We start from the raw sequence: 26,628 nt of genomic DNA on the forward strand, positions 1-26,628 counted from the left end.
TTTGCATCACTAACTTAGAAACAGTGTTTAAAAAGGAAAACATGAAGCAGAAAAATTAGCATGCACAACACAACCTCATTTCATGTCCTTAAGAGGAGCTATTGATTACAAATTGTCTTTTTTTCCCCCCCCTTTCTTATACTGACAGATGAAAGGAAAGCTCAGGTGTGTCTAAATTAGAAGAAGCGATGAAGATTGGTGGTGACAACTGCATATTGACTGGACCATCCATTATCAAGCCAAGACAGTGACAGCTCATATAGACAGCATGGCTCAATTTTAGAAAGAAAAACCAAGTAAAGACAAAAAGACCATGTTGGGCAAGTTGATGTGTCGTGTTGCGATTGGTGAATCGTGGAAGAATCAAAAATTATAAGCTTCTCAATTAGTCTGGTTTTCTTGGCAGGTTGTAGATGAGATCAAAAGAACGTCCTGCAAGAGAAAAGATCTGTCAGATCTACTTTATTCAACTGCATCAAACACAAAGATTAAATCCGCTGTGCTTTATTAACTGTTAACAAATGTATGCGCTGGAAAAACTTCAGTCACTTCACACTCAGCACTACAGGCCAACACATGCAGCTGAGCACCAAAAACATGAAATCATTTTATTTATCTTTATATCAAAAACACTCCAGATCCAACCCTGGGAATGGGCTGGTTTCAGAACATGTAACAGTCCCATTGAACAACATGAATCAGAATAACTGCTGAAGGCTGGCAGGAGTCCTAGGCTGCTTTTACAAGTGTCCATGACCTCATGAGGTACCACAGAGGCCTTACGTGTATGGATGCGTTTATTTATGACTCCCTGGGTTGTGATCTGACAGATATATGGAGGCACAGGTCACTGATCGCATTAGTTGTAAATGTCTTCACTCAAACAGCATGGCTTTATCACTGGACAGGCTGTCTTGAGGTGACATTTTCTAAATAAGCTGCATATTGTGTCCACATAGAGTTATTGTCACACTTTCTTTATGTGGCACTAGCCGAGCTATAACAGGAAGAGAGATTCTTTGCTTTCCTCTAAATGACAGGGAGACTGTCACATGCCCTTAAGAACAACAACAACAAAAAAAATGGGGCCAAATAAAAACAAGCGCCACACCAAACATCCCCCGGGACGTGCAGTGAAGAAGAGGAGGTTTGAAGACTACGTCGATTACCAGGATGAGGGTGAGGTACAGGAGAGGGAGGGCTAGTGCTGAAGTAGGTAGCCATGTCTGTAAAGTGTTGCACTGCCTTCAAACACCTTTCTGTTCACGGTGTGACTGACTGATGCTGACTTAGGGCTGCATACACATGCACACACACGCACACACACACACACACACACCTATAAACACCTGAACAAAATCCATTTTATTTCATTAAACTTCTAACAAAATGCTGCATAAATAATAAGAAGAACGTGAATGCTTACACTTCATCCTCATAGTCTTTTGGGGGGGCCACAGCGATCACCACATCGATCCAATCCTGGGGGTGAAAACCAATTTGCATGTGACTGAATCAATAGGAGTTATGAACTCAAGCAGCCCGACTGAATCTACAACACACACAATCAATCAGGGTTGATAAGGTTTTTAATGAAAATCAATAAAACACCATGCTGCACTAAGGGGGTGAAATTTCTACTTAACAAAAAAAGGGGGAGGGAGGGAGCATGGCGTTTCATTTAATCTGAATCTCTGGAGTCATACCCCTCCACTGCTCCAGGCTCGAGTCAGAGAGTTTTGCCCCTCAGTCAGTGTGGCATCAATCAGGATCTTCCCATTCACAGCCATGAGTTCATCCCCGGGTACAATCCCACCTACAAAGACAGATGTCACAGATATTTAACTGGGCAGCAGCATCAACAGGAGACAATAGCAACACTGTAAATGTAAAAAAAAAAAAAAAAAAAAAAAAAAATATATATATATATATATATATATATATATATATATATATATATAATATTTAGATTGCTTTAGCAGTTCTTAACCCTGTAACACCAAGTGTATCATATTTCATATATTGCAAAAATGATGCAAATTGATATTTAATTTCTTGCTTGTTTGTTTTTTTAATTTGTCAGAAGGTTAAATAAATACTCCAGTTTCAAAAAAGTTAAACATTTTCTGGCTATTCAGGTTCACAGGTTTAAGTATGCCTGGATAACACTGATAACTAACGCAGTGCCTGTTGTCACAGCAAAGGTGCATGTCACAATAAGGAGGTTTATTGATCCCCTTTGAGGTCAGAGACCGTATCACAATGCCCCTGATGATGTAATTTTACTACAAAAAGAACAGGACTGCCACTCATTCAACCAGAGGCACACACACAAATATTCACCTCATATATATTTTACAAATAAATAAATGAATCTCTGCCACTGAACCCTTGATGACACCTCAATTCATATCAACAAGATAGGGAGAGACCGCCCACGCTAACTTCTGATGCTGATTACAGAAATCACTCAGTTCAAAAAAGAGCTTCAAAGGTTACCCCGAGTAGGATTTCAAAGGGAAAAACACCTCAAGCTTGGTGTGTATGTTGCTGGAACCTGAGGGAGTGGAACACCAGGTTATAAGACATTTTGATGATGGTCAGCTCATTCTATTATTTCAGGGTCTATACCTTATAATTTCAAGTGCCCTGACATGAATTGGCACAACAAAATAAAGCAGAACTGAACTCCTGTTCTGTTAGGTAGGAATAGGACCTGTTTTAAGGGCATGAAAAAAAAATGCATCTTGGCTGATCAGCTCAGTAGGAAAAACCAAAGACAAACTGCTGTTTACACCAGTTTGTATTGTGCATCTCCATGTCCAGCATTTGTTCAGACTACACACTGTTGATGAGTCCGTCTGCCACTAGTCAAGCACCAGATTTGATTAGCAAACCGTGGCAAAGAAAACAAGATGCTTCAAGAACTAATGTGGATGTTTAGGTTTTCCAGCTGTTGACGCTAGCAGGACAAAGTCATGTGGCTTGTTAAGAACAAGCAGTTTAAGTAAACAGACTCAAAGACTTTGACACTTGTATTTAGCGAGTTAACCTTCACTAACATCCACCTTTGCTGAGGTCAACATGCCTGTGAATGAAGCCACTACATCAGTAGCTTTTAAAGCAAAGCTTTAAAAAACTGAAATACAGATTTTTAGAAATCATGACATGCAAGTGTGGAGATTAAAAATGAACTAACCGTGCTTATCAGCAGCACCACCCTCATACACTGCAGATACCACCAACTTCCCCAAAGGAGAGTCTGCTCCCCCCTCCAGCGCCAGGTCAAGGTTTCCATCCTTAAGAATGATAAGCAAACACACCATGAGTCGTTTTCTTGAATATCTTCCTTTTCCTCTCCTCACAGCAACAAAGGCTCTGCCTACCTTTTTGATTCGCAGCTGCCTCACATCTCGGCCGGCTATCTGGTCCGCAGAGAACTATGACAGAGAAAGGATCGCAGATGGAGAGGCACAAACTAACTGATCAATAAAACGAATGAGGTGGCAGCATAATGAATAGCTCGCTACTCTTTGAACATGTGTTTAGCCACAAACAAAGAATATTTAAAATGCAGGACTGTAGGGAAAAAAAGAGATCACTGCAGCTTTTTAAGTTAATGAAAAGCTGCCTGTTTCACATCAAACTGTTAATGATAATTATAATATGTTTGATCTATTGGCTAGCTACCAGAAATTAGTTATGCAGCAGTATTTAGTCTAGTTTATTTACCGGCTGACACCTGTCACTTATTGATATTATTACTAAATTAGTTTTTTAACCTATCATTTTCTCCCACTTTATAAATTGTGTCAGCAATACCAATTTTTAATGACATCACTAGGTAAGTAATTAGGCCTATCAGCTGTCTTGATTATCTACTGATCACATGCTTGTAAACAAAACCATTAACTTTATATTTTCACAAATATAAAAATGATGGATCTCTAGTGGTCAAATACAGTAAGACCATTTTTGTTGCTTAAGAGGTTGAATTTTGAAAGTTTGATTTTGATTGATAAAACTGTTACTGAGATATGACTTTACATCTTTTTTGAAGCCTCACTGCATATTTTAATAGACTGCAATAGCAGAAAGCTTAAAAAAAGACATGATTATATAGGGTCATATGCTATAATGGCTTTTGGGAGGATTTGTCAAAGAATCATCTGCTTTTGTAAGAAACTTTGTGGCTCGTGAAAAAGCAGAAACTGAATTTTGGACTGAATTCCTCTAAACAGTCTTTATTTGTGATTTTATACTATCTGCAGCACATTCTGCATAGCTGTAGTGTTAGGCTTGGCCATACGATACCATGGAGTAGGGGTCAAAGTCATCCACATATTTCTGAAATCCCTGAAAGAGAATCAAAAGGCAGTTTATTAAAAATGATCAATATGTCAATAGGAAGTTAATAAAGAGCACATCACTGCAGACATGAGCTGTTTAACAAGTCACTGCATGGTGTGCTGGCCAGATTTCCTTTGACAATCACTCCTATGTTGATCTGATAAAGGGGGGAAACAGTCATTTATTTTAAAAAAGCACTTCGGCTTTTAAGGCGTAACACAGTTGCTTTGAAAGCCTCACCCCTTAATTCCGTTATCAAGACAATAATTCACACTAACATGCACAGGCAGAAAAAACTCACAAATCATTCTAAACGGCTGTTTAATTTCATAGGAAGGAAACAAGAGCAAACGGACATCACATTTACGCAGTTATGAGTCAGAGAGGCTCATTTCCTGTTGTTACACAGTGGCTCAAAGTTGGACATAGATGATGAATTCATTGGTAATGTACGTTTTGATTTGCTGTGGCTGGAGAGAGGAGCCATCAAGCAATGCAAACAGGTGTAGTGTTTAAATATTAAACTAAAGCCACATGAAAGCGTAAAGCAACCGTGTTCCTTTCTTCTGGTTATGTAGACTGTACAAGAAACACGTAGACAGATATTTCAACCACTTGGAGTCTTCAGTGAGCCTCTATGAGAGAGTTCAAAGCATCACTTGCCATCACTGCTGTAAAACCAAACCTTTGACATGCATTCCTTTATGGAGTAGACAATATCATCATCTACTCCAAATCAATAGAAGCTCAGCTACATCAAAAGACAGTGATGCACATGGGGAAAAATGAAGAAGCCATCACTGAGGTTTCACTCAATAGCCAAACCTGAGGCGTAAGCATGGAGATTAAAAAAAAGAAAAAAAGAACAGAAGAAAAGCACTGCAGAGTATTAATGGAGAAGTTGACATATGGATTACTTGTCGCTTGTTGTTTGTTTTAAAAGACGAGTTGAAAGGCACCATCCGTTTCAACATTTCAGGAGGCTGAAACACAAAAGCAGGTAAAGACTTTTAGTCCAGTCTGAACACTTTAAAGATGAAACTTTAGACCAGGTTGAGCAGCAGTGTGTTACTGCCCCCTCTGGTTCAAAGTCCGGGTGACTTCTGACCACATTTAGCTACATTTACCTGTAACACAGTTTCAGCTTACCATTGCTGGCTGTTTACATTGACATTACACTATGCCAGCAACTAACAATTGCTACTAAGAAACTGATGGTTTTATTGATTACAATAAAACAAAAAAATATTAATTCTATTAATGCCATCAAATGTTTTGTTGTGCCCAAAAATGCCTGTTTATTATGAATAATAATCACTTAATGGCTCATTTCAGCATATCAGTGCTGAAGTGTGTTGTGTTGTGACTCTGTGACAGTTACTGGAAAACAAAGCTGTTCTTTTGAATTTTAAAATGCAGATTTTAACATTCATAGCCTGCCCAGTTTGATCCAAGTTTATTACAAGAAGATTAACTGGTCACCTTTATAATATGAAAACTACAGACTGGGAAACAGCTGGAGAATCAGGGAAACTCATCAGGAGTCTGAGATGAGGCAAAGAGTAATTCTTCAGCCGGCTGATGGCATGCTGTGTCAAAAGTCTGAATGTCTGATGACCCTTTTAAGCTACCAATGGTTTTTATCTTGAGAATATTCGAAAATTCACTGCAGTGTAATGTGTTTATTACCAGGCCATCAGATCGTAGAGCAGGTCTGTGTGGATCTGGGCGGTGGGTCTGTGACTGAGGCAGCATGACAGGCTTAGACATGACCGGGGCCATCTGACGCCTCTGATTGGGGGGACTGGGAGCTAGTTGCTAATGGGGAAAGACCAGGTTTCCAAGCAACAACTGAGCAAAGGGTAGTATTGAAATATATATATTTGCTTATTTGGAAAAGCACATTATTTTAAATGAACAAAAAAAAAGAAAAGAAGAAGGTGCGATTACAAATGTCAGCATGACCTTTTGCAGCAAGACTCACCAGCGGGCTGCTTGAAGTTGAAACACGACTGGCATGGGATGTATTTCTCATTACCTGAGCCACAGTGGAATATAATGAAACTTTCAGCCCTCTGGCACAAACAGACCACTCAGGAAAATATCAGCGCAAGACACTCCAAGACCCACACCCGTTCTCTCAGATATCACACCATGGCTGAGAGTTCAAAAGCATCTACTGCCAACCCCAGAGGCCCAACTGCACACGCACAAACATAAGAAGAAAGAAGAAACCACACACTACAAAGAAACACAAGCAGCTCACTGTAGATAGAACGTGCTGCTCTCTCTTCATGCATTAAAACATCCGAACACATAAGAGACGACATGCACCTAAACCTACGCATTGAAGAAAAACTAATGTTGCTATTGAAGATGTAGCAATCTACATCTTCAATAGCAACTCACATGTTTCACACATGAGGATCTCTGACCTTTGGACTGGAGGGGTAGGACATTTCACTAGTGTTAGACGAGTAAATCCCTCCTCTGGGGAGATATCTGCCTGCCTCCCACTCACTCCTGGGTTCTGGTGGACTGGGGGGATGCTGGTGATGATGGTTTTGGTACACTCTGATGGTGCCAAGTTGTTCTTCAGAGTGCTGTGGAGGTGGCGGTGGTGGAGGAGGTGGGGGCGGCGGAGGAGGAGGAGGGGGTGGGGGCGGAGGGGGCCGGGGAGCAGGTTGAGGGGACGATGGAGGTCGCGACACACGAGACGGGTAATGAGAGGAAGGTTGGGGGTGCGGCTGAGGTCTCAGCCTCTTATTCGTCAAAGTGGATGAGGCAGATGGAGGTTTCCTAGCATTAGGTGGGGAAGGGGGCCGGCGCTGTGGGGACGCCTGAGAAGGAGAGGGGGGATAGTTATGGATGGTTGGATTCAGGTTGGGCGAGCGTGGAGGGAGAGGCAAGGGAGGGGGTGGCTGGCTGGTGCTGGGCTGGGTGGGGGCTAGTCTTTTTAATGGGCCCCTCAAGCTCTGATCCACTTCATCCAGGTTAATGTCGTCCAGATCAGTGGTGGCCAGGTGAAGACCACCAGGAAAACGCTTCACTTTTGGCTCAGAAGCAGGGGAGCGTGGCGGGGAGAGCTTAGAAGTCAGAATGAAATGGAAAAAATTTCACCTCACGTTAATTCACTTTTTAAACCATTTCACAATGAATGCACCTTAAGAAAAAAATACCGCCTGAACTTTTCTACCAAATTACACAAAAACATGACTGGCTGAATATTCTGTTCAACAAACAAATGACTGCATTTAATATTCCGCTCATGGTGCAGTCTCCCTGTTTTTGTTCCATGCAAATGAGTGAACCGATGCCACCTTGCTCATTATTGTTGGGCTGCTGTGCCTTCAAAGCAGTATATATGTTCTTTAACCAGTATTTTAAACATTGCATATAAAATTACATTCAGACAGAGGAGGTCTCACTCTGTACCTCGGGGGATTCATTCTCCACACACGAGATCTGCTCCAGTCGTGTCTGACATAGACGCTCCACCCAGTGCTGCACCTTTTCTGACTCCTCTAAGTCTTCTCTCTCCGTCTCTGAAACCTGGTACAGAGTCAGAGCCAGGCAGCATCACACAACAGGAGTCAGTCCTTCACGCATGCTTGCACGCTGATCTATAAAATAACCGATGTATGCAGCTGAACTCAGCGCTTGCTCCTCTGCACCCCCTCCACATACCTCCTGAACCAGCCGACTGATCTTGAGTTGCTTCTCTCGCTCGTGCATCTCTTCCTTCTCTTTGGCGAGTTTCAGCTCAAACTCCATCTCCTTCTTGTTTTTTCTCTGCTCCTGCAGTGTGTCTGTGTTGGACACTTTCTTCTTTTTCTTCTTTTTGTCTCCTTTCTGACATATCACCAGTTAGTCAGAATACAAGGAAGGAACGGGGACAGGCAAATCTGCCAATCCAAACTCAAAAGCACTGCAGGCAAATAAAGCCTAGTGATACCACACAGTGTATGAATAAAAAACCCTAGCAAACCACTTTCACTTAGTGAATAAAGTTAAAAGCAAAAGCCCTGATTTTAAACGTCTAACCAACACTATAAGAAGACATCACAGCAAACTGAACCCACACAGCTGACAGTACCTTGCGTAATGATGGCAGTTTCCCCTCATATCGATAAAACCAGCCAAATGCTAAAGACAGAAATGAACAGGTCAAGCTTACAAGGATGATTTCAGATTAAACAGTGACATCAAACTCCATCATCCCAGCCAAACAAAGCACTCAAAGAGAGAAATGAATCCATTCATGCTGTCCAAATAAAAAAAATGAAGTTGTAACTGCATTTCAAGTGATGCAAAACATGTGCTGGCATTAACTTTCAGCAGCTTCTACCAACAAAAAAAAACAAAAAAACAGCTGGGGTAATAATACAAACATAAGACTCCCATTGTGAAACTGTGATTGGCAAAGGAAATCCTGCACTTGTCTTTGCGTTTGCTGCTTCGCTTCGCGCAGACATCCACCTACAACAGCTGTCACAATGTCAGCTGAGGCCCCACACTCACTTCTCTGTCCTCCTCGTCCTCCTCATCCTCCTCATCTTCCTCATCTTCCTCAGCGAAAGAGTTGACTTCATCAGCATAAAGAAGAGGTCATAAAAAGCAGCACAGCACACAGCAGCGGCAGAGAGAGAGAGAGAGCGCAGAGAAACTGGGTGAATGAAGTAAAACACGAGCGCCTCGCTGGTTTCAGAACGAAACACAGGATTCATGCATTTTAAAAAGAAGACACTGCTGTCGGTCCTTACGAGAACTTTTGGCCTTTGGAGTTGGGGTGGTTCTTGGTGATGGGACCTTTGGACTGGATTTAGGGCTCTTGGGTCTGTCAGTACCATAGTCCTCCTCCCACTCTCTGTTGTGTTTTTTCTCCATAGCTTCAATCCTACAGAGATGTACGAAATTATATACACATTTAAACAATATTTGCTTGGAAGTTCATCACATTAAAAGTAATCAGTTGTGCACCTTTCCATTTCCTTCTGATAACGCTCCTCCTCTTCTGCAGCTTTCTGAGAGAGCTCCATCTTTCGTCTATAAAACAAACCAATATCTTCCATTTACACAACATGTTAGTGTACTGGGCTCTAATCAGCAACCAGTGGGCGAAAGGAATATAGATGTTACTTTGACACCCATGAGCCAGCTAAATAATCTAGAGGCAACCCATCGGCCTGCAAAATCCCCAGAGAGCAGTTAATTAGGATTCCCACCCCCCACGATCGATCCAAAGGATCCTCTGCCAGCGTCTCGTGTCCATGCTTTGACATTTAGGTGACCATCGTGGTGCAGGTGGTTTTACTGCTTTGGCCATTTGGTGTCTGCAATTACAACTTGTCTCCTTTTGCGTGTCAATTTATAATATACACACATATTATTCATTCCCAGGTATTGTTGGAGATGAATATTACAACTGAAAGCACTGAGGTTATCAAGTGTATCCTCTGAATTTACAAGCAGCGGGCTAAATTTGTAAATGATTTAATAAAGTGAACATTATAAGATGTATAAGTTAGATTAAAGAGTATTCCTGTGTATTTGTTGATTAATGTTTCTGATGCACACAGCTGGTCATTTTTGCAATCATCTGTTTGTAGATCAGTGGGAAAAGAATAAATAAGTAATCAGTCACTAATTGACTGACTGGATCCAGAGAAGACTGCTTTCTGGAAAATATTGAGGGAACATCAGTCAACGCCTTTCCCATTAGATGATGACATTTCATCTCTGATTATTGACCCAGTTGTTAGTTTACTTTGTACACTTGAGGGCATACTAGGCTGACAGCAGTGCTCTGTGAATGATCACAAAAAATAACCTTCCAGCTGATGAACTGAGTGTCTTTGTTCCCCTGTTTGTTACAATAACAAGTAGCAGCATTTTAATCATTGAAAAAGCCTCCTATTGATGTTCGTTATTTGCATAACATTTGCCCGGAGTTCCCATATTTTTGCATAAATTGTTTCATCTGCTTACAAAGGTAGTACACTCTCATTGCCTGATATTGTCTGTGGTTTCAGTATGACCATGCCTTAACATTATGAAATGTAATGAAGGGGAATTTGATAATAATTCATTGGCAATGTTTTATTAAACAGCCCATGATTTTCACATCCAGCTGCAGGAGCAAAGTCAGGGGACCACTCCACACAACCAATGGTGAAGCCTTTTAGAGGGCTAAATTTGCATCTAGTAATTGTGTGACATTTTATCACAACAATTTTTTTGTCAGTGTTCTGTAAAATTTGTTGTTTGCACATTTTAATGGTGGAAAAACTCATTTAAATTGTAATTTACTTTCTTTATTGATTTATATAGCACTCTTCACAGGATAAAAACCACAAAGTGCTTCACAATAATATAAAACAGATAAACGTACAATCAAACATACAGCACAAATCTAATTAAAAGCTAGTCTGAATAAGTGAGTCTTAAGATGATCTCAGGATCAAATTATCTCAGGATCTTTATCAACAACCCAGATAGCAAAATTGGTATGGTCCGGGTCTGGCCCACACAATGTGCTTACACATGGCCCACATACCGCAAAGAATGACGGCCCTTTGGTGGCCCAGACCTGGTTTGCCAAAGGTGGCCCACATATGGGCCAGCACAAGGCCAGTTGCAGACACACTGGTGGTTTTGCTGGCCCATGTGTGGATTACCTCTGGCAAACCTTGTCTGGGCCACCAAAGGGCCGTCATTCTTTGCGGTATGTGGGCCATGTGTAAGTTGTGTGCAGCCACGGGCCAGTTGCAGACACACCGCTGGCCCAGAACAGTTTCAGCTCTGGCCCCAGATGTCAGCCTAATGTGTACCTTAATTAAGCCATGTAATAACAACATGTTAATAATAGTGCAAAAGTAACATTATGAAACTCTGTTCAGACAGTGAATGGCCTGATTCTTATAGAGCATTTTTCAACTCTCCTAACCACACACTTTCTCTTAACTGAGTGCTTCCTAACTACATTCATACTCACGACATGCAGACTGGAGGACCCAGGGATCGAACCACTAACCTTCCAATCAATAGGTGACCTACTCTACCACCTGAGCTACAGCCACCCACTGGCAAAAATGAGTAAACCCTCACTAGGTTTTGGACAAAGTGTACACTCACAAACCTGTCAAACCTGCATTAGTGGGACTTCAGGAAGCACACAGCCCCACTCCCCCCCATCATCCTGACTGACACCCCCATCACCTCTGTGGACTCATTCCGCTTCCTGGGTACCACCATCACCCAGGACCTGAAGTGGGAGCCCACCATCACCTCCGTCATTAAGAAAGCCCAGCAGAGGATGTACTTCCTGAGGCAGCTGAAGAAATTCAACCTGCCAACACGGACGATGATGCAATTCTACACTGCAATCATCGAGTCCATCCTCACCTCCTCCATCACCGTGTGGTACGCTGGAGCCACTATCAGGGACAAACAGAGACTGCAGCGTGTTGTGCGCTCTGCTGAGAAGGTGATTGGCTGCAGACTCCCATCTCTGAAGGACCTGTACACCTCCAGGACACTGGGGCGTGCAGCTCGGATCTCAGCTGACCCTTCTCACCCTGGATACAGTCTGTTTGACCTGCTCCCCTCAGGCAGGAGGCTCCGGTCCATTCGCACCAGAACCTCTCGCCATAAGAACAGTTTCTTCCCCTCTGCTGTTGAACACATGAACAATAACCATATGACTGTTCCCAACACTAACACATGACCCTACGCTGTGTTCACTGCATCATTCCATGTTTGGCACTGATCACCACCTGCACTCATGTATATATCTATCTACTTAGCACTTTTAATTCTTATTCTTATTTTTATGTCTATTTTAGCGTAATTTATGACAGTATGTTTGCACTGAAGCACCGCAGCAATTTCCTGATGTTGTAAACCTGCTCAACATTTGGCAATAAAACCCTTTCTGATTTGAAATGTTGGCTTTCATAGAAGTATAGTATTACAACATGGCATTTGGGTCTTCTAACTAAAATAGTCAAATAGGAACATAAACAGTGCCATCATTGCCAGACCTGCCCCACATCTGGTTGACATACACTCTGCCATGACACCGGTCAGTCAGAAGTGCCAGCTTGATGCCAGATCCGGGCCAGGCCTGTTTTCTATGAGCCTGGGCCACATAAACCAAACCACAATCGAGCCAGATGTGGCATGCCATCACATAGACAGTGCCATCTATGCCAGGCCTGGCCCATATCTGGATGGCATACGTCTTATCATGCCAGAAGTCAACCAGCAGTGCCGGCTTGATACCAGATCGGGGGCCAGACCTGCTTGCTATGTGGGAAAGGAAAAATAATAGACTGAAGGGTACATATATGCTTATTATCTATGGTTAGTCCCATGAGTATTTGGACAGTGACACAGTTTTTGTAGTTTTGCCTCTGTACGCCACCACAGTGGCAAAGAATGAAGACACGACTTTACTTCAGAGGGGTTATTATAACTGTTTTGGAATTAGATGGATTTTTACACATATTCACCAACTTTCAGAGGCTCAAAACTAACTCTCGGGGGTTTTATAACCAGGTTAGTGACATCTTTTGATTTGAAATCCATGGTGGTATTGCACACAGCCAAACTGTAAGATTTGGTGAACATTTCCTATTTTCCACTCAGAAAGACCATTAGTGGGGCATCAGCTGTTGTTTTACTCTAATAAAAAGTCCAGCAGACACAAACTAACATCCATATTCATTTGGACATATTGTTCAGGTGCTTCTAAAGCACAGGTGTCGAACTCCAGGCCTCGAGGGCCGGTGTCCTGCAGGTTTTAGATGTGTCCTTCATCCAAGACAGCTGATTTAAATGGCTAAATTACCTCCTCAACATGTCTTGAAGTTCTCCAGAAGCCTGTTAATGAACTAATCTTTGATTCAGGTGTGTTGACCCTGGGTGAGATCTAAAACCTGCAGGACACCGGCCCCCGAGGCCTGGAGTTTGACACCCCTGTTCTAAAGAATATGATTCCAATACGAACAGTTTTTTAAGTTTTTGGCTTCTTGTTGCCTAGAAAGACACCGTGAGAGCACTGATAAAGTTACTACAACAAACATTTACATGTCATATTACTGATGACCTATCTATAGCATAAAAAAATATCTTAGTGGCATTTACATTAGTAAGGCTTTCTCCTGTTAGGATTACCTGAAAACAAAGTGTGATCCAAAGCCTAAGTAACATCTGTTTGAACAGAGTCAGATCAACGTCGTACCTTTGAAGTTAAAGCGACAGCAAGCTTGCTAACTAGCATGAAGTCAGCATCTTGCATTACAACATAAACTATACAACTCCCACCATACACTGCAGAAGCTCCATCTCGTGTCAGGACAAGGTTAATTAGAAGTTTTGTGCTGTTCACTCACTGTCTCTCCTTCTCCTGCTGCTCTTTAATGATTTTGTTGGTCTCCAGTGCCACCTTCTTCTGGTGCATCAGCTCCTTCCTCTCCACGTCCCTGCGGGCCTCCAGTGCCAGACGCTCCTCATCTGTCATAAACAGCTCACTGCCCTGAGAGAGTGAGAGCCACAGACAGTAATGACGGAAAGACATACAGCAGGGGTCCTCAAACTTTAGCTCTGGAGACTGACAGGCAAGTCCAAACCAGTCTCTCTGACCGAGAACAGAGGGGAGATGTCAGTTTTTGGAACCTGACATCCTTGAAGCCTCTCAGAATCATTGAGTAGATCAGCAATTTCTATTACTGGTATATAATTACAATATCCTGTGTTGTCCTTATAGCTGCATCTCTTCTTCTTTTTGGCCCGAGTGTAATTAACTGAAGCAGGTGCTGAACTTAAGAGCAGTCACACCCTAATGTCTGGGTTTGTGGCATTGTTCATACATTCTTCTGTTATTGTAACAAGTCTCGACCCTGGATTCATCAGACCCTTTTTTTTCCTGTCGTGTCCTGTATATGTCAGTCTTGAAGTGTTTGTCCTTGTTACCTCTGCTGAGAAGTGGTACAGAGACCACTAAACATCCCTCAAGACCACATGCATCTTTTTGTGACCTTGGCGTATTGATTTTCTGATGGTGTGCTCACTTTTTGGTGCTCTTGCATGTTTTCAAATGTCACAGTACTGATTAATAAACAATTTTCTGCAGATAGCATGAGGTATAGCCACATAAAAGCAGGTGAAAATGGCTTCTGATTTACATCAGCATTAATTATACACACTGTTTCAGCAGAATAGCTCTAACTTAATTTTAAATTCATTGTATACTGCAATTTTGTTATCCAACTGCTGGAACAAAACGCTATAAAATGCATTCTAGAGGTATACTTTATATCACGGTGTTACACTGCATATTGCAAATGTTCTGGATGATTTAATGCTGCAGGGTTCCCCAAATATGCAGAAAAATAACATCATACCAATATGAAAAGCCGTTTTAAAACTAAAGTGTCTCTGACCTGAAGGTGATTTACTGCACACGTCCAAACAAAGACATACTCACAGATAACGACATTAGACGGGCACCAAGGAAATAAATAAATAAGATGTGAATGCCTGTCTCTGTTACACAGGCCTCATGACTGAGTCCCAGAGCAAACAACATGATGAGTAACTTGACTGATGATAAATGTCGCTCCTGCAGACAGCGGGGCTACAGCACAGGCTGGTGCTGTTATGCCTCCAAAACAAACAGACAGATTAATCTGAGCAATGCAGGAATGTAAAGGAGAAATTAAGCAGGAGGCAGAAGTCTCTGTCTCTTCGTCCATGACAGATGATCCCGTAAGTGTTTTACTTTCTCAGAGGAACCTGCTTTCTCAGAAGTTGCTTCAAAACTGAGGAAAGTGATTTTATCTGAAAGGTTTCTCCACATCTGCATATTATTCTGTAAAGTTATGCAAAATAGTAAAAGATTTTGCCCTTATTAACTTCTTAAGCCCCGAGCCTAACTGATCTCCTGCCTTTTGCCCCGTATCAGGGGGACAGAAGTTAAATATCAATGAAATTTGACGATTCATCTGTGACTCGATCGGGGCTTGCTAGCGTTAGACTCTTTATCAAATCCATCTCATTGCATATGGGTTTGATTAAACAAGCTGCAGTAAAAGCATAAACTAAAATTTTATGCACTTATTAATTATATACACTCATTGGACGCTTTATTACATACATCTAACTAGTACCAGATTGGACCCTTATATCCAATGAAAGATGAATTGCCTTCATCTTTCACTGCAATTATTTTTTAAGGTGTCGGACACATTCCTTAGAGATTTTGGTCCATATCGATATGACGGCATCACACAGTTGTTCCAGATTTGTCAGGTAGATGTGGTCAACAGCAATGTTCAGGTAGGCTGTGGCAGTTAAACGATGCTCAGTTTTTAATAATGGGCCCAAATTGTGCCATGAAAATATCCCCCACATCATTACACCACCAGCAGCAGCAGCCTGACGTACATTTGTATTCAAAACAAGAGTGTACTTACAGCTCCTGCCAGAACTGTAATAGTCAAACTTCTGCTGCTCTTCAGGACTTTCACGGCCTGGAAATGTTGAAACAGAGGATTTTAAATAGCACTTATAAAGTTCAGTTTTATGAAATTAAAGAGAAAAAAAAAACAGACAATCTCTGGAGCCCGCGTTGTGTGTCCTATTTGCATTCATCAGCGTGTGAATTATTCAGTTAAATATAGAAACATGTTGCAAGCTTGGTTTTGGCCATCAGCCACAGGAAGGATTTTTGCTGGTTAAACACTAATTTGGCTTTGGTAATGCACCTCAGTGATTTAAGCTGAGAACAAACACAAGCAGTGAGAGAGGGCTTAACTTTTACTACCATGAGAGGCATAGTTTTTTAAAAACAAAGAGAAATTTTAAAAAAGGAAATAAAAACATATAAAAATAATTAAATTAAGCAAAACATACGTCTCTGTGGTCCATGTTAGTGAAATCCACTCCGTTCACCTCCACAATCTGGTCTCCAGCCTACATTTTGATACGACGCACATATTCACTGTCAATAGATTTACGAGTATCATAATTTAATACGATCTCTGCAGTCTTTTAGAAAAAAATCACCTCAAGCCCAACTTCTGCAGAGAGGGAGCCTGGCTTGACGTTACTGATGTATATACCAGGTTTTTGGGTTGGACCACTGGATATGCTAATGCCCATGCCCTTGGTACCCACAAGACTGAGGAAAACTTTCTTCTCCTTGATCTCCTTTCCTCCAATGGATGCCAAACCGGCCACACTGCTTTTTTTCTCCTTGAAGAGTACAGGAGAAGTCTTTTAGCTGGCTGGTAAACAAACACCATTAAGAAGAAAGTAGCATTTCATCTCTCACCCCCGATTCAGAAACAAACTGGTCGACAAACTGCCACTTCAGGGGTTCATCTGATGAGCTGGAGAAATGAGAAAAAACTATGAGAATTCAGCCCTGCACAGCAGCAGTATTCTAGAGCACGGCACAGTTTGTTACAACAGTAATACACAAGTGGATTCATATCTCACGTTTTCACTGGGATCATCCCCACGTCTGCACAGAAAAATAAGTAAGATAACACAAGTTAGATCACTTTCATGTTAGCAGGTAATGGCACTACTAATGGACACAAAGTCTGTGGTTAACCTACGTCGAACTTTGAGTGACACGACATTCTTTGTCTTGATGAGACTGATGACCTCCTCGTGGATACAGGAGGAAATAGAGTATCCATTGATACGCACAATCTCATCACCAACCTATATATGAAGACAGGAGAATATATCATAGATGAGAAATTAAATGTCATTATGTAAGTGGTTTACAGTCAAATGCTTCCTTCATAAGTCTATTTTACACTATGTAAGGCCGGTTTAAAACACTACACACTTGCAATAAAAAAAAATCTATTCAGTTAAAATTTAAAATCTCCGATTGAAGATTCTTGTATTTGATTAGGCCAGAAATGATCACCATTATCAAAGGTCTCAGTAGTAGTAAAAAGTTACTTTGTTATAACAGTTATAAAAAAAGCTAAAGCACAAAATGTAAAAAAATAAAAAAAAGAAAAAGATTAAGTACAATGGTATATATATATAAAACATGAATTAAATAAAAGGCTCCATGACAAAACAAAAAAAAATACTGGCAAACACCAGCGCTACCCCTCAGCCTCCTAGTGGACACACTGTGGTATCAATTTTAATCTCCTACGTTGCCTCGTTCTCCAGTTATTGCATTCATGAACTTGGGTGTCCACGTCACCCACCTGCCCACCGGGTGGGGTAATGACAATACCCAATTAGCTTTTGACAGCAGAGGGGTAAAAACTAAACAGAATTTTAAATAAATATAACATAAGATTAAATGGAAAAAATAAGCACTAACTGAATTTAAGTTTACTCTTTTACTGACATTTTCTGTTTGTATTCAACTAGAACTAGGAATATTAAATCCACCCCCATTATAAAGAGATATAATTATTCCGCATGTGGATAGATTCGTAAATAGTGCTGTAACCCCAGTCTGTATATTCATATTTTTTTTAAAGAATAAAAAAATCTGTAGAAACAAACATAAATTATAATTATAGTACCTGTAGGCCCACATTATCAGCTTGTCCCTCTTTTATAATCTGGGATATATAAAGACCACAGCCAAACTCAAGCCCTCCTCGGACGCTCAGACCTAGACCATCACGATTAGTCCGATCCAAACGCACCTCTTTTAGCTTCCTGCACACATCAGGTGAGAGAGGAAAATATTAAGCAAGATGTACAAGCCAACATAAGGTGAATGCATGCCAGGGTCAATAACTGCATGCTAAAAAGGCAATAAATAACCATGTTGTACTCACCTTGACCTCTTGGGGGTGAGCAAGTCATACTCCACCTGGTGTTTGAGAGGGATGAGAGGTCGGATGGCGTCAAACAAGGGGAGACGCTTTGGTTCGTTAATTACCAGCTTTAGGTCTCCCACCAGCACTCGCAAATCCATCGACCTGGAAAGTGAGAGGAGGATAATTAGCGGTTTCACAACAATTTACCACATCTGCTAATTTATGCAATTACAAAACGCTGAAAGCTCCCCTTGAAAACCAAACAATATGAGAAAGTCTGCAAAAAAGGGATTTCCAAAAAGGCTGGGATGCTGTGAAAAATGTAGATAATTATTTAAACTCATATTTAATTGTTTCAAAGAGCTATTGCTTAGTCATTTTTGTTTCATAATATGCCAAATGGTTTTCAAAGCATGATATGTCTAGAGTGCAGGTGGGTCAGTTTAGGAACCAGACTCTTTTCCTGATCCGTGTGGGATTTTTCCCTTGACACTGACAAGGAGATGAAAATCTCACTTCTATCAGAGTCTAAACACCTGATTTTTAAAACGTTTGTACTTTACCTTCTGCACCAACTGATGCAATTGATCAGGATTTACAAAGCAATCTCTCTAGAGCCACAGGCATTTTCTCCTCACAATAAAAAAAACAAAAAAACCATCCAAATGTCCCTTTGAGTATTTTTTTAATTTCAGGATAAAGGGCAACTGGAACAGCAATTAACGCAGCAAAGTAAATGCTATGGTATGAAATTCTTCCAGGTCACCTTCCTTTTGAATAATTAATATGTGCCATTTTAGCTCCATTTGGAGGTTGAACATAAAAAGAGCTTTTGTTGATAACTGGCCAGGCTTGTCGGAGCTCAGTGGAAACTGATCAGAGGCTTAACCAATAGGGTCACAGGACTGTGCCTCTGTACAAAGATTAATTGAAACCTAGACCTATCCCTCCCCCCTCTCATGTCCTCCAGGACCACATTTTCATCAAAAAACACGACCCAGAGGAGGATTTGAACCAGAGTTCTGCGAGCATTAAAACTGTCAGGGACAAGATTAATGGCTCCTAAATATTATTCATGAAAATATTAAAAGCTAGAGAAAACATACAGAAGCAGAAGAAGATGTTTTTTGTATTTAAATCTATACAGATACTACAAAGACCCATACATGCCTACAGTTCCTTCGTTGGAACTCTTTTTGGCTATAGTTGTGCAAAGTTATTTAAGGACATAATCTATTCCATAATCATCAATGTTTTAGTCATAAAGTGTGAAAAATCAGTGAGGAAATACAACACACACTCTGTAGACATGCTGAGCAGTGACAGATGGTACTCACTGGTGATACATGCGGAGGACGTCATACAGGTAATCCTTTTCTGCTTCATTTTCAATCAGCAACTCCACCTGCAAGAAAACACAAGCATCTGGTACCATCCTTCTTCATTAAGGCCCCTGAAACACACTGTATCTCTCCCCTGTTTTCCTGTCAGCTACAGGGGGTGAGCCGTGTGTGTGTGTGTGTGTGTGTGTGTGTGTGTGTGTGTGTGTGTGTGTGTGTGTGTGTGTGTGTGTCCGAGTCATACAAACCTGATGACGGTTCAGTTGCAGCAGGATAGTTTTAAGGAACCGTTTGGGCCAGTCGCTGATATAACACATTTTACCATCTGTCTCCAGCAAAATCTCTCCTATAATAAGCTGAAAGCCTCACTTTCTAAGACATTAAAGTTCAGATAACTCCCTGGATGTCCATGTGCTAAACGTGTAATGGGCTGCCCATGTCTAACCATCAAACCCCTGGGAGGAAATAATGGCCACAGGGATGAGGAGAGGCTGCAGTAGGAAGGTCCGGAGTGTCACCTTACATCTCAAAAAGAAGTAAACATTCACACACGCACGCCTCATGTTGAATAATCAGACCTCAAATTAAAGAACAGGCATCATAGAGCACACACCCTCCAAGGACCATTTCTGCAGGGGTTAAAGTTAAGGCAGCGCCACTGAGCCACACAGGGTGTGTGAACGGTCATAAACTTCTCTTTTTCCTGCAGACTGAGCCACATGGACCTTGGCACCATAAACCAGTAAAGTATAGATAACTTGTTAGGCAGACAAGCAGTTCTGGTTTAAAGATCAGAACTGTTTTCATACAGTGAGCTTCTCTGTCACAGTGTAGTACCTACAGAATAAAAATGTGTGACTTTTATGCAAATAAAAACACAATAAAATTGCACAATAATCCAATTTTCAGGCAAATCAGACCATAAAACTGACAAACATCCTCAACCAAACAATTAAGACAGTGCCGCAAACAGAAACAAAGCCCATTTGTGCCTCATTCACCCCTCAGCCTCTAATTAAACCCGTAAATTGTCGCATCTCTTCCGCTTAGCTGCTCGTATCTGACACATTATCTAATGCGAAAGCGCCCTTTGTGGAGAGCCTACAATATGGGACTCTGCTTGCCTGCGTGCAGCACAGATGGCTGTGAGGTGATCCCTACATGCTCTGGGGACGAAAAAGCCTTGAACATATCGTGTTCTCTTCCTCTGTTATCTTTGCTGCTGATGACTTTTTGGGGGGAAGTAGTCAACACCGCCCACACACGTATAATTTCAAGTTGATTCGCTGCATGAATGAATCCTGACTCCTAATAACATTTTATACTGCTTGTTGTTTACGATAGTGACCTCTGCCGTATAACTTTTACCTGAATAAGAATAAGGTACCAATCAAGAGGGAAAACAGTCTTACAGCAACCTCTTAAATTGTGCAAAGAGATTTAAGTGTCATCAAAAAGACAAAATCCCCCGACACTCGTTTCACTTGGGCAGCAGATGAGATTAGAAGCAGATGTTTCAGCTAAATAAAAACCCGTAAATCTACTACAACAACATTAAAAACAAACAGCAACTTTATTTCCTAATGATATGTTTGAATTACTGTTAAAATAAAAGTTGAGGATTTTTTGTTTTTGTTTTGTTTTTTATTCGTCGCTTTGTCGGGCAGGCCTGTCTACGCAACATCTCACCGGCAGACACCTGAGCCAGCCAGCGAAGAGACAACCAGGTAGAAAAAAAAACAGCTTCATTTAACATCTATTTAATTCATGTAAAATAGTAAAAACTGTTGTTATTTTTATCATACCTTGTGCCTAAATTCTCGAGCAACTTTCCGCTCCATTGTTGAGAAACACCACAAAGCGGTCCGACGTGAGATCTCAGCATTGGTCAAGTTTGACGGGAAGCGGCCGGAGGTCAATACGTCAAGGTAGTAGGACTGCAATCGGAGCTTCCGGTTAAAAATGTTATAGTGATATGCTTATTCGTCAAAATTAAAGGGGTCTTTGTTGTAAATATAGTCACTTTTAATATTGAAAAACATCGTGTCCACAAAATTTAATTGCTGTACGCTTTATTTCAAGCTCAAATTTATAATTAAGACCTTTATTTTGAAGGGTTGACTGTGTCGCTTGGACTTCTTGCTAAGTCTGATTAATTTGTTGATAATTAAACAAATAAATAAAGGATTGAATAAATAAACGAATTAAACACACGTCATCATATGTTTTTTTAATAAATATATTCATGATAATAAAATATTATATTATATTTTTAGGTTGTTGTCTCTACGGTCCCTAGGTGGCAAAATAACGTCTGTTACGGCTGAGTTCCTACGAAGAAGAAAAAGGGGCGGTAACTTCCTGATTTCAAAAGAACAACACCGCGGTGCTGCTAGACTGTTTAAAGTTGTAACGGGTGAGTAAAATTCAGAAGTATTTAAGCGAAAAGAAAACCTGGAAAAACGTACGACAGCTATATTGGTGCGCTATATAATATGACATTTCTTATTTCTCATGAATTCATCACCATGAAAAATAAAACATACCTACTCATTTTGCTACGACATGCTCTTTTTTATAGATTATTTTTTATGTGAAGTACAGGTTCTTTGTGACCAACTGAATCATTGACGTGGCCGTTTAATATGGGTTTAAAGCGTTAAATTATCCCTCGGCAAGAATAGCGGACTGGTTTTAAAAGTCCCGCTCCCCCTACCGCCCAGTGTGTGGCAACCGAGATACACGACTGGTATAAATTACCCTGTTAGCTCTGCAATCCACTCTAGAAGTTCTTTTAGTTGACGTATTCACCGGTTATGTAACGTGTCATAATAATTAGAAATACTGCAAAGGGTAATATTTTGCTTGTCCACCAATTCCTAATACAAGATGTGTTTATTTTTTTCTAATGATGTATTTCAGTATTTGTATAATTATATCTGTTCTGCTGACTCCGTTTATGCTCTTTACATAATTGGGCTCTTAAAGTATGTGAATATTAAGACCACAAAACTGTTTTAAGTGCTCATTATTTAAAAACAACTCATTATTCATGTAAACCTTTTAAGCATCTGTATATGTATTTTCCATTTTGTTTACAGTGTCTGCAACAGGATGGGGTCCCCAAAGAAACATGCAACACCACACAGGTAAAGAACATGCATTTGACACGCTGAACGCTGGACTTTTGTTGCCATAGCACAGAGTGAGCCAGAGTAATGCTTTTTACTTTAATCTCCCTAAATGATACTTGGATTTATTGTGACAGTCTGGTTCCCCTACTGTTACAGACTCATCCCACATGGATTAAGCGTTATTACCTAAATGGGTTTAAATTCCTGGGTAATCCTTTACGCAGTTTATATGTCATTGGTAAAGTGCTGTGATATTGTAGCTGTTACAGTTACAACCAAAGTGTGAGTCTTCAATGCCCAAATGTAAATTGTATGCCAGTATCATCTTCTTCAAAATGCTTCATGTTCTTTGTTTTCTTTTTCTGTTTTTCACCCACCAGGACTACTATTCGTACCCCGGGTCAGGAGCTTGACTCGCCACTCCCCCCTATTCACGAGCGTCTGGCGCAACTGCGTCCATCCAGAGAGCTTCTGGAGTTCTACAGACAGAAGATTGCCCAGTTTGATAGCGAGCACTTGGAGCTGCTGCAGATGCTGGAAAAGTATAAAAGCCTCACTGAAGATCAGGTGAGAGATGGGAGTCAATGTGAGAGGCTTTGATGTTAAGCCATTTGTGCCAAAGAATCTTTGCCTGACTAATCTTGCCTCCCTTCATAATGCCCTGAAAGCATAAGCTACAGTGGGAAATACGACAGCGCGAAGGAGAGATTGCAGAGCTTCAGAGTGCTCTGAGTGACATGCAGGTCTACCTTTTCCAAGAGAGAGAGCAGTCTCTGCGGCTTTATGCAGAAAACGACAGACTAAAGATCAGGTAGGTGTACAGTTCAACCTTAAGTATAGCATTTAATATTGATAAAAGTGAGTCACAGTGCCTGCAGAGAATGATTACTATTCTGTCAATAGTGATGAGTTACTTTACCATCTGGCTTACTGCAACTGACCAAGTATTTATTTTATTTTTTTACATATTTTTAATAATTAAAACCAGTGGAATGCACAGATATATGTTAACATATTTCGTTAAGAAAGTTGAAGCCTATACAAGTTATTCTTGACTGATAGCAGTAGGTGTGTGGCATTTGATATCTTGATAACTTGTAACCACCATTATCTGTTGTTGCTTCTGTGTATAAAACTTTATTACCATCTAGCCACTGTTTTACAGAGAGCTGGAGGACAGGAAGAAAATCCAACACCTTCTTGCTCTTGTGGGTCCTGATACAGGAGAGATGACATATTTCCACCGGGAACCTCCTCACAAGGTACGTGCTTACTTCATTGTAGGTCATTTTCTGAGTCGATGCTTTGAACTCAAATTTATAATCTCAGTAAGATACACTGGATTGGCTGGTGCTGCTAAACAGAACTACAGCATTTTTAATGATATTAGCAAAGTCCTTCTAAAAGCAAGCCTCCGTTTGGCTGTTATCATGGTAATGCAGTCAGGCAGTTGTTTAGGGTTATGACATTGAAGCTCCCAGAGTAGTTAAAAATACTGTTGTACTACTGTTATTGCTATATTTCAGGTCACTATCTCACAGAGGTACCCAGAGTCAAGACTGGAGGAAAGTCTCAGTCTTAGGCCAACAAAGTTGAGACCTGCTGCAACCAGGAAAGGTTTGAAAATATATTTTTCTACAAATAATATTATTTTCTTTCGTCTGATTATTCAAGAAAATGTGAATGTATTTTATTTGTGTTGTTGTTTTTGTTTGTTTTTAATCAAGTCATCACTACTTATGTATTTAAACCAGCCTTTTGTAATGACCATGCCGTTTTGATTTTATATTTAAGCAGAGAGTGGCAGGAGAACTAAATTTGCAGATAGAGAAAATGGAGAGAACTTGGTACAGTACAACAATGAAAAAGAGACATTGTTGCTACAGGTATGGGCCCACTTTATGTATGCTTGAAATGCGATTTCATTTATATGATCTGTTACAGAAAGTTAAACATTTCTTTCTCTTGTGTGTCCTGTGTTTACATTTTGTGGCACATGTCTCCAGGTGGAGGCGTTGCAGGCTCAAATGGAAGAGCAGACTCGCCTGGCCAAAGAGCAGGTGGACGCTCTGCTGGAGGATCGAAAGATTAAAGCAGAGGAGGCCGAGGCACAGCGGCAGAGAGATCAGGACCGCATTGCTGCTCTGACTGACAAGTTAGTCTTATAGTTTATGTAGTTTATGATGTCTGTATTTTTAGTTATTTATCATTGTGACTTATAGCTGTTTGTAAAACAAACCTCTAGACTTTTGTCTTCTGTGGCTGACATTAAATTTCCATTAAATTTCCAGATTTACTTTTATTTATCTCCTTTGACATGTCAGACTCCAGCGAACTCAGAACCTGTTGCATGAGAGCACCAGAGATTTTTTACAGCTAAAGTTTGACACACGAGCTAATGAGAAGAGCTGGATGGTGGAGAAGGATCGCCTGCTGAGGGAACTGGACTCCTGCCACAGCCGTCTTAGGAAGGCCAGGGGTGTCAGCACTGAGTTGGGGCGAACGTGGCAGCCCAGCAGCAGCACAGCCCTCCCTCAGCCTCAGTCAGAGTCAGATCAGCCACACAAAGAGGAGTTAAAGGTAACATTAACTATCTGTTTGTGTTCATGAAAGTCTGTAAGAAGTATTTCCTGATTCCATTTCGCGAGGTTGTATAAATGCCTTTTATTAATGTCTTCAGAATAAATCACAGTTTTTTGGCGAGTTCATTGTAGTCTCTGTTTTTTTCTTTATTCTTTTTTCAAACAGATATTGCAGGAGGAGCTGAAGCAAGCCAACCGTCTGGCAGACATGTACAGGGAGCAGTGCATTACTTTTGAAACAGAACTGTCCCAAATCAGAGAGGAAGGGGATGTGGGCAGGGAAATATTCAAGGTACACCAGTTTGATTGATGGTTCAGTCTGTACAAGCCTTATACACATCTCTGATTAAATGGTATCTGATGTTGATGGCGATCACCAAGTTTCTTTTTACTGATACCTTGCTTCTGTGTGCAGGAGCGTTCAGAGAAAATGGCCAAGCGCCTCCAGCTGATGACTCAGCGTTATGAGGCATTGGAGAAGAGGAGGGTGATGGAGGTGGAGGGCTTCAAGGCAGACCTTAAACTCCTCAGACAGAAACTCAAAGATGTAGAAAAACAGCTTCTGAAGGTAAAAAGATCAAACTGTGTGACCAATTGATTTTTATTAGAAAGTTATTTGTGATCTCAGCATGCCTGTGCTTGTTTTTACATATTATAAGCACTGTGAATGGCTTTAATTTTAATGCAAAACAAAGTTAAGCAAAACCTTCACCCATCTTCCTTCAATTTTTCCACCTTGCTCATGTCCAAAATCACATTTTAGTAAGTATTGACTGGGAGATTCTCTTTTCATCAGGTTACCTTGAATGTGGGGCCCAACCAGGACTTAGCCATCCTTCATGAAGTACGACAAACCAATGCCAGGACCAAAAAGGTTCAGGGCGAGCTGATGGCTCTGAAGGCAAAAATCTTTGGACTTGAAAATGAGCTAAGATACAGCTGAGAATAATGCTCTGATATTTTCTGTAATGTGTAGCTGTGTTTATCTCTGTTATGGCTGCTTATTCTGCTGTGTTTATTTTTAAAAACTAGACTAAATGTTGTTGATATTTTGTGCTTTGGACTAATAAAAATCGTAGAGTTATTTTAAATCAGTGTACAATCAGTTCTTTATATTTAATTAAAAAAGATGCAGCTTTGAATTTTTTTTACTGTGACAACCAAATTGTTGTCATTTTTATTTTTGGAATTGGGCAGTTTTTTAAATTTTCATATACAGATGAATGTTGGATGTCATCTTGGGATCATGGAACAGACGTTCATGTTCCACATCAAATGTGTAACCTTTATTGAAACAAGTACATACTATTCAAAGTTTACTGAATATGAATTTATTTGTACTTTTAAAATCATGTATTTTTTTTAAAAGTATGACATATATAAGAACTTATGTTTACTAATGTGTTAC

General features: G+C 40.6%; 2 protein-coding genes across 9 annotated transcripts; one reads left to right on the plus strand and one right to left on the minus strand.

The window, feature by feature from the left end:
• On the minus strand, positions 1-21,412 carry ush1c (Usher syndrome 1C). Of its 5 annotated transcripts, none has more exons than XM_026176509.1 (20): positions 21,310-21,412; positions 19,502-19,569; positions 18,183-18,326; positions 17,922-18,060; positions 16,977-17,085; positions 16,855-16,879; positions 16,688-16,745; positions 16,420-16,608; positions 16,267-16,326; positions 15,828-15,884; positions 13,746-13,888; positions 9,331-9,396; positions 9,114-9,247; positions 8,872-8,936; positions 4,315-4,356; positions 3,387-3,440; positions 3,200-3,299; positions 1,707-1,816; positions 1,427-1,482; positions 1-432 (listed from the first exon to the last, which is right to left on the minus strand). In XM_026176509.1, the coding sequence occupies exons 1-20, from the start codon at positions 21,343-21,345 to the stop codon at positions 420-422; spliced, it is 1,668 nt and encodes a 555-aa protein (XP_026032294.1). In that variant the 5' UTR covers positions 21,346-21,412; the 3' UTR covers positions 1-419. The 5 variants fall into 5 exon arrangements, with proteins under 5 accessions (XP_026032294.1, XP_026032293.1, XP_026032295.1 ...); XM_026176508.1 differs by lacking the exon at positions 21,310-21,412 and adding an exon at positions 19,753-20,684; XM_026176513.1 differs by lacking the exons at positions 1-432; positions 8,872-8,936 and adding an exon at positions 7,861-7,880 and having other exon boundaries at positions 1,423-1,482; positions 9,096-9,247.
• On the plus strand, positions 21,366-26,311 carry ccdc77 (coiled-coil domain containing 77). Of its 4 annotated transcripts, none has more exons than XM_026176514.1 (13): positions 21,366-21,432; positions 21,781-21,920; positions 22,606-22,653; positions 23,019-23,205; positions 23,307-23,449; positions 23,804-23,900; positions 24,165-24,255; positions 24,433-24,524; positions 24,645-24,793; positions 24,963-25,218; positions 25,387-25,512; positions 25,636-25,788; positions 26,017-26,311. In XM_026176514.1, the coding sequence occupies exons 3-13, from the start codon at positions 22,619-22,621 to the stop codon at positions 26,161-26,163; spliced, it is 1,476 nt and encodes a 491-aa protein (XP_026032299.1). In that variant the 5' UTR covers positions 21,366-21,432; positions 21,781-21,920; positions 22,606-22,618; the 3' UTR covers positions 26,164-26,311. The 4 variants fall into 4 exon arrangements, with proteins under 4 accessions (XP_026032299.1, XP_026032302.1, XP_026032301.1 ...); XM_026176517.1 differs by having other exon boundaries at positions 24,436-24,524; XM_026176516.1 differs by lacking the exons at positions 21,366-21,432; positions 21,781-21,920 and adding an exon at positions 21,942-21,985.
• Positions 26,312-26,628: the final 317 nt, after the last annotated feature.

This window comes from Astatotilapia calliptera, chromosome 7 (assembly GCF_900246225.1).
Source record: "Astatotilapia calliptera chromosome 7, fAstCal1.2, whole genome shotgun sequence".
NCBI lineage: Eukaryota > Metazoa > Chordata > Actinopteri > Cichliformes > Cichlidae > Astatotilapia > Astatotilapia calliptera.

Bases quoted from the DNA above. Each gene is read 5' to 3' on its own strand.
- ush1c (XM_026176508.1), bottom strand. From the start codon at position 19,821: ATGTGTTATATCAGCGACTGGCCCAAACGGTTCCTTAAAACTATCCTG. The intron at 15,885-16,266 runs GTATGTTTTGCT...CAACATTTCCAG, and splicing joins CTAACATGGACCACAGAGAC to GCCGTGAAAGTCCTGAAGAG. The intron at 9,248-9,330 runs GTGCACAACTGA...ACATCTCTGTAG, and splicing joins TATCAGAAGGAAATGGAAAG to GATTGAAGCTATGGAGAAAA.
- ccdc77 (XM_026176514.1), top strand. From the start codon at position 22,619: ATGGGGTCCCCAAAGAAACATGCAACACCACACAG. The intron at 22,654-23,018 runs GTAAAGAACATG...TTCACCCACCAG, and splicing joins AAACATGCAACACCACACAG to GACTACTATTCGTACCCCGG. The intron at 24,794-24,962 runs GTTAGTCTTATA...TTGACATGTCAG, and splicing joins ATTGCTGCTCTGACTGACAA to ACTCCAGCGAACTCAGAACC.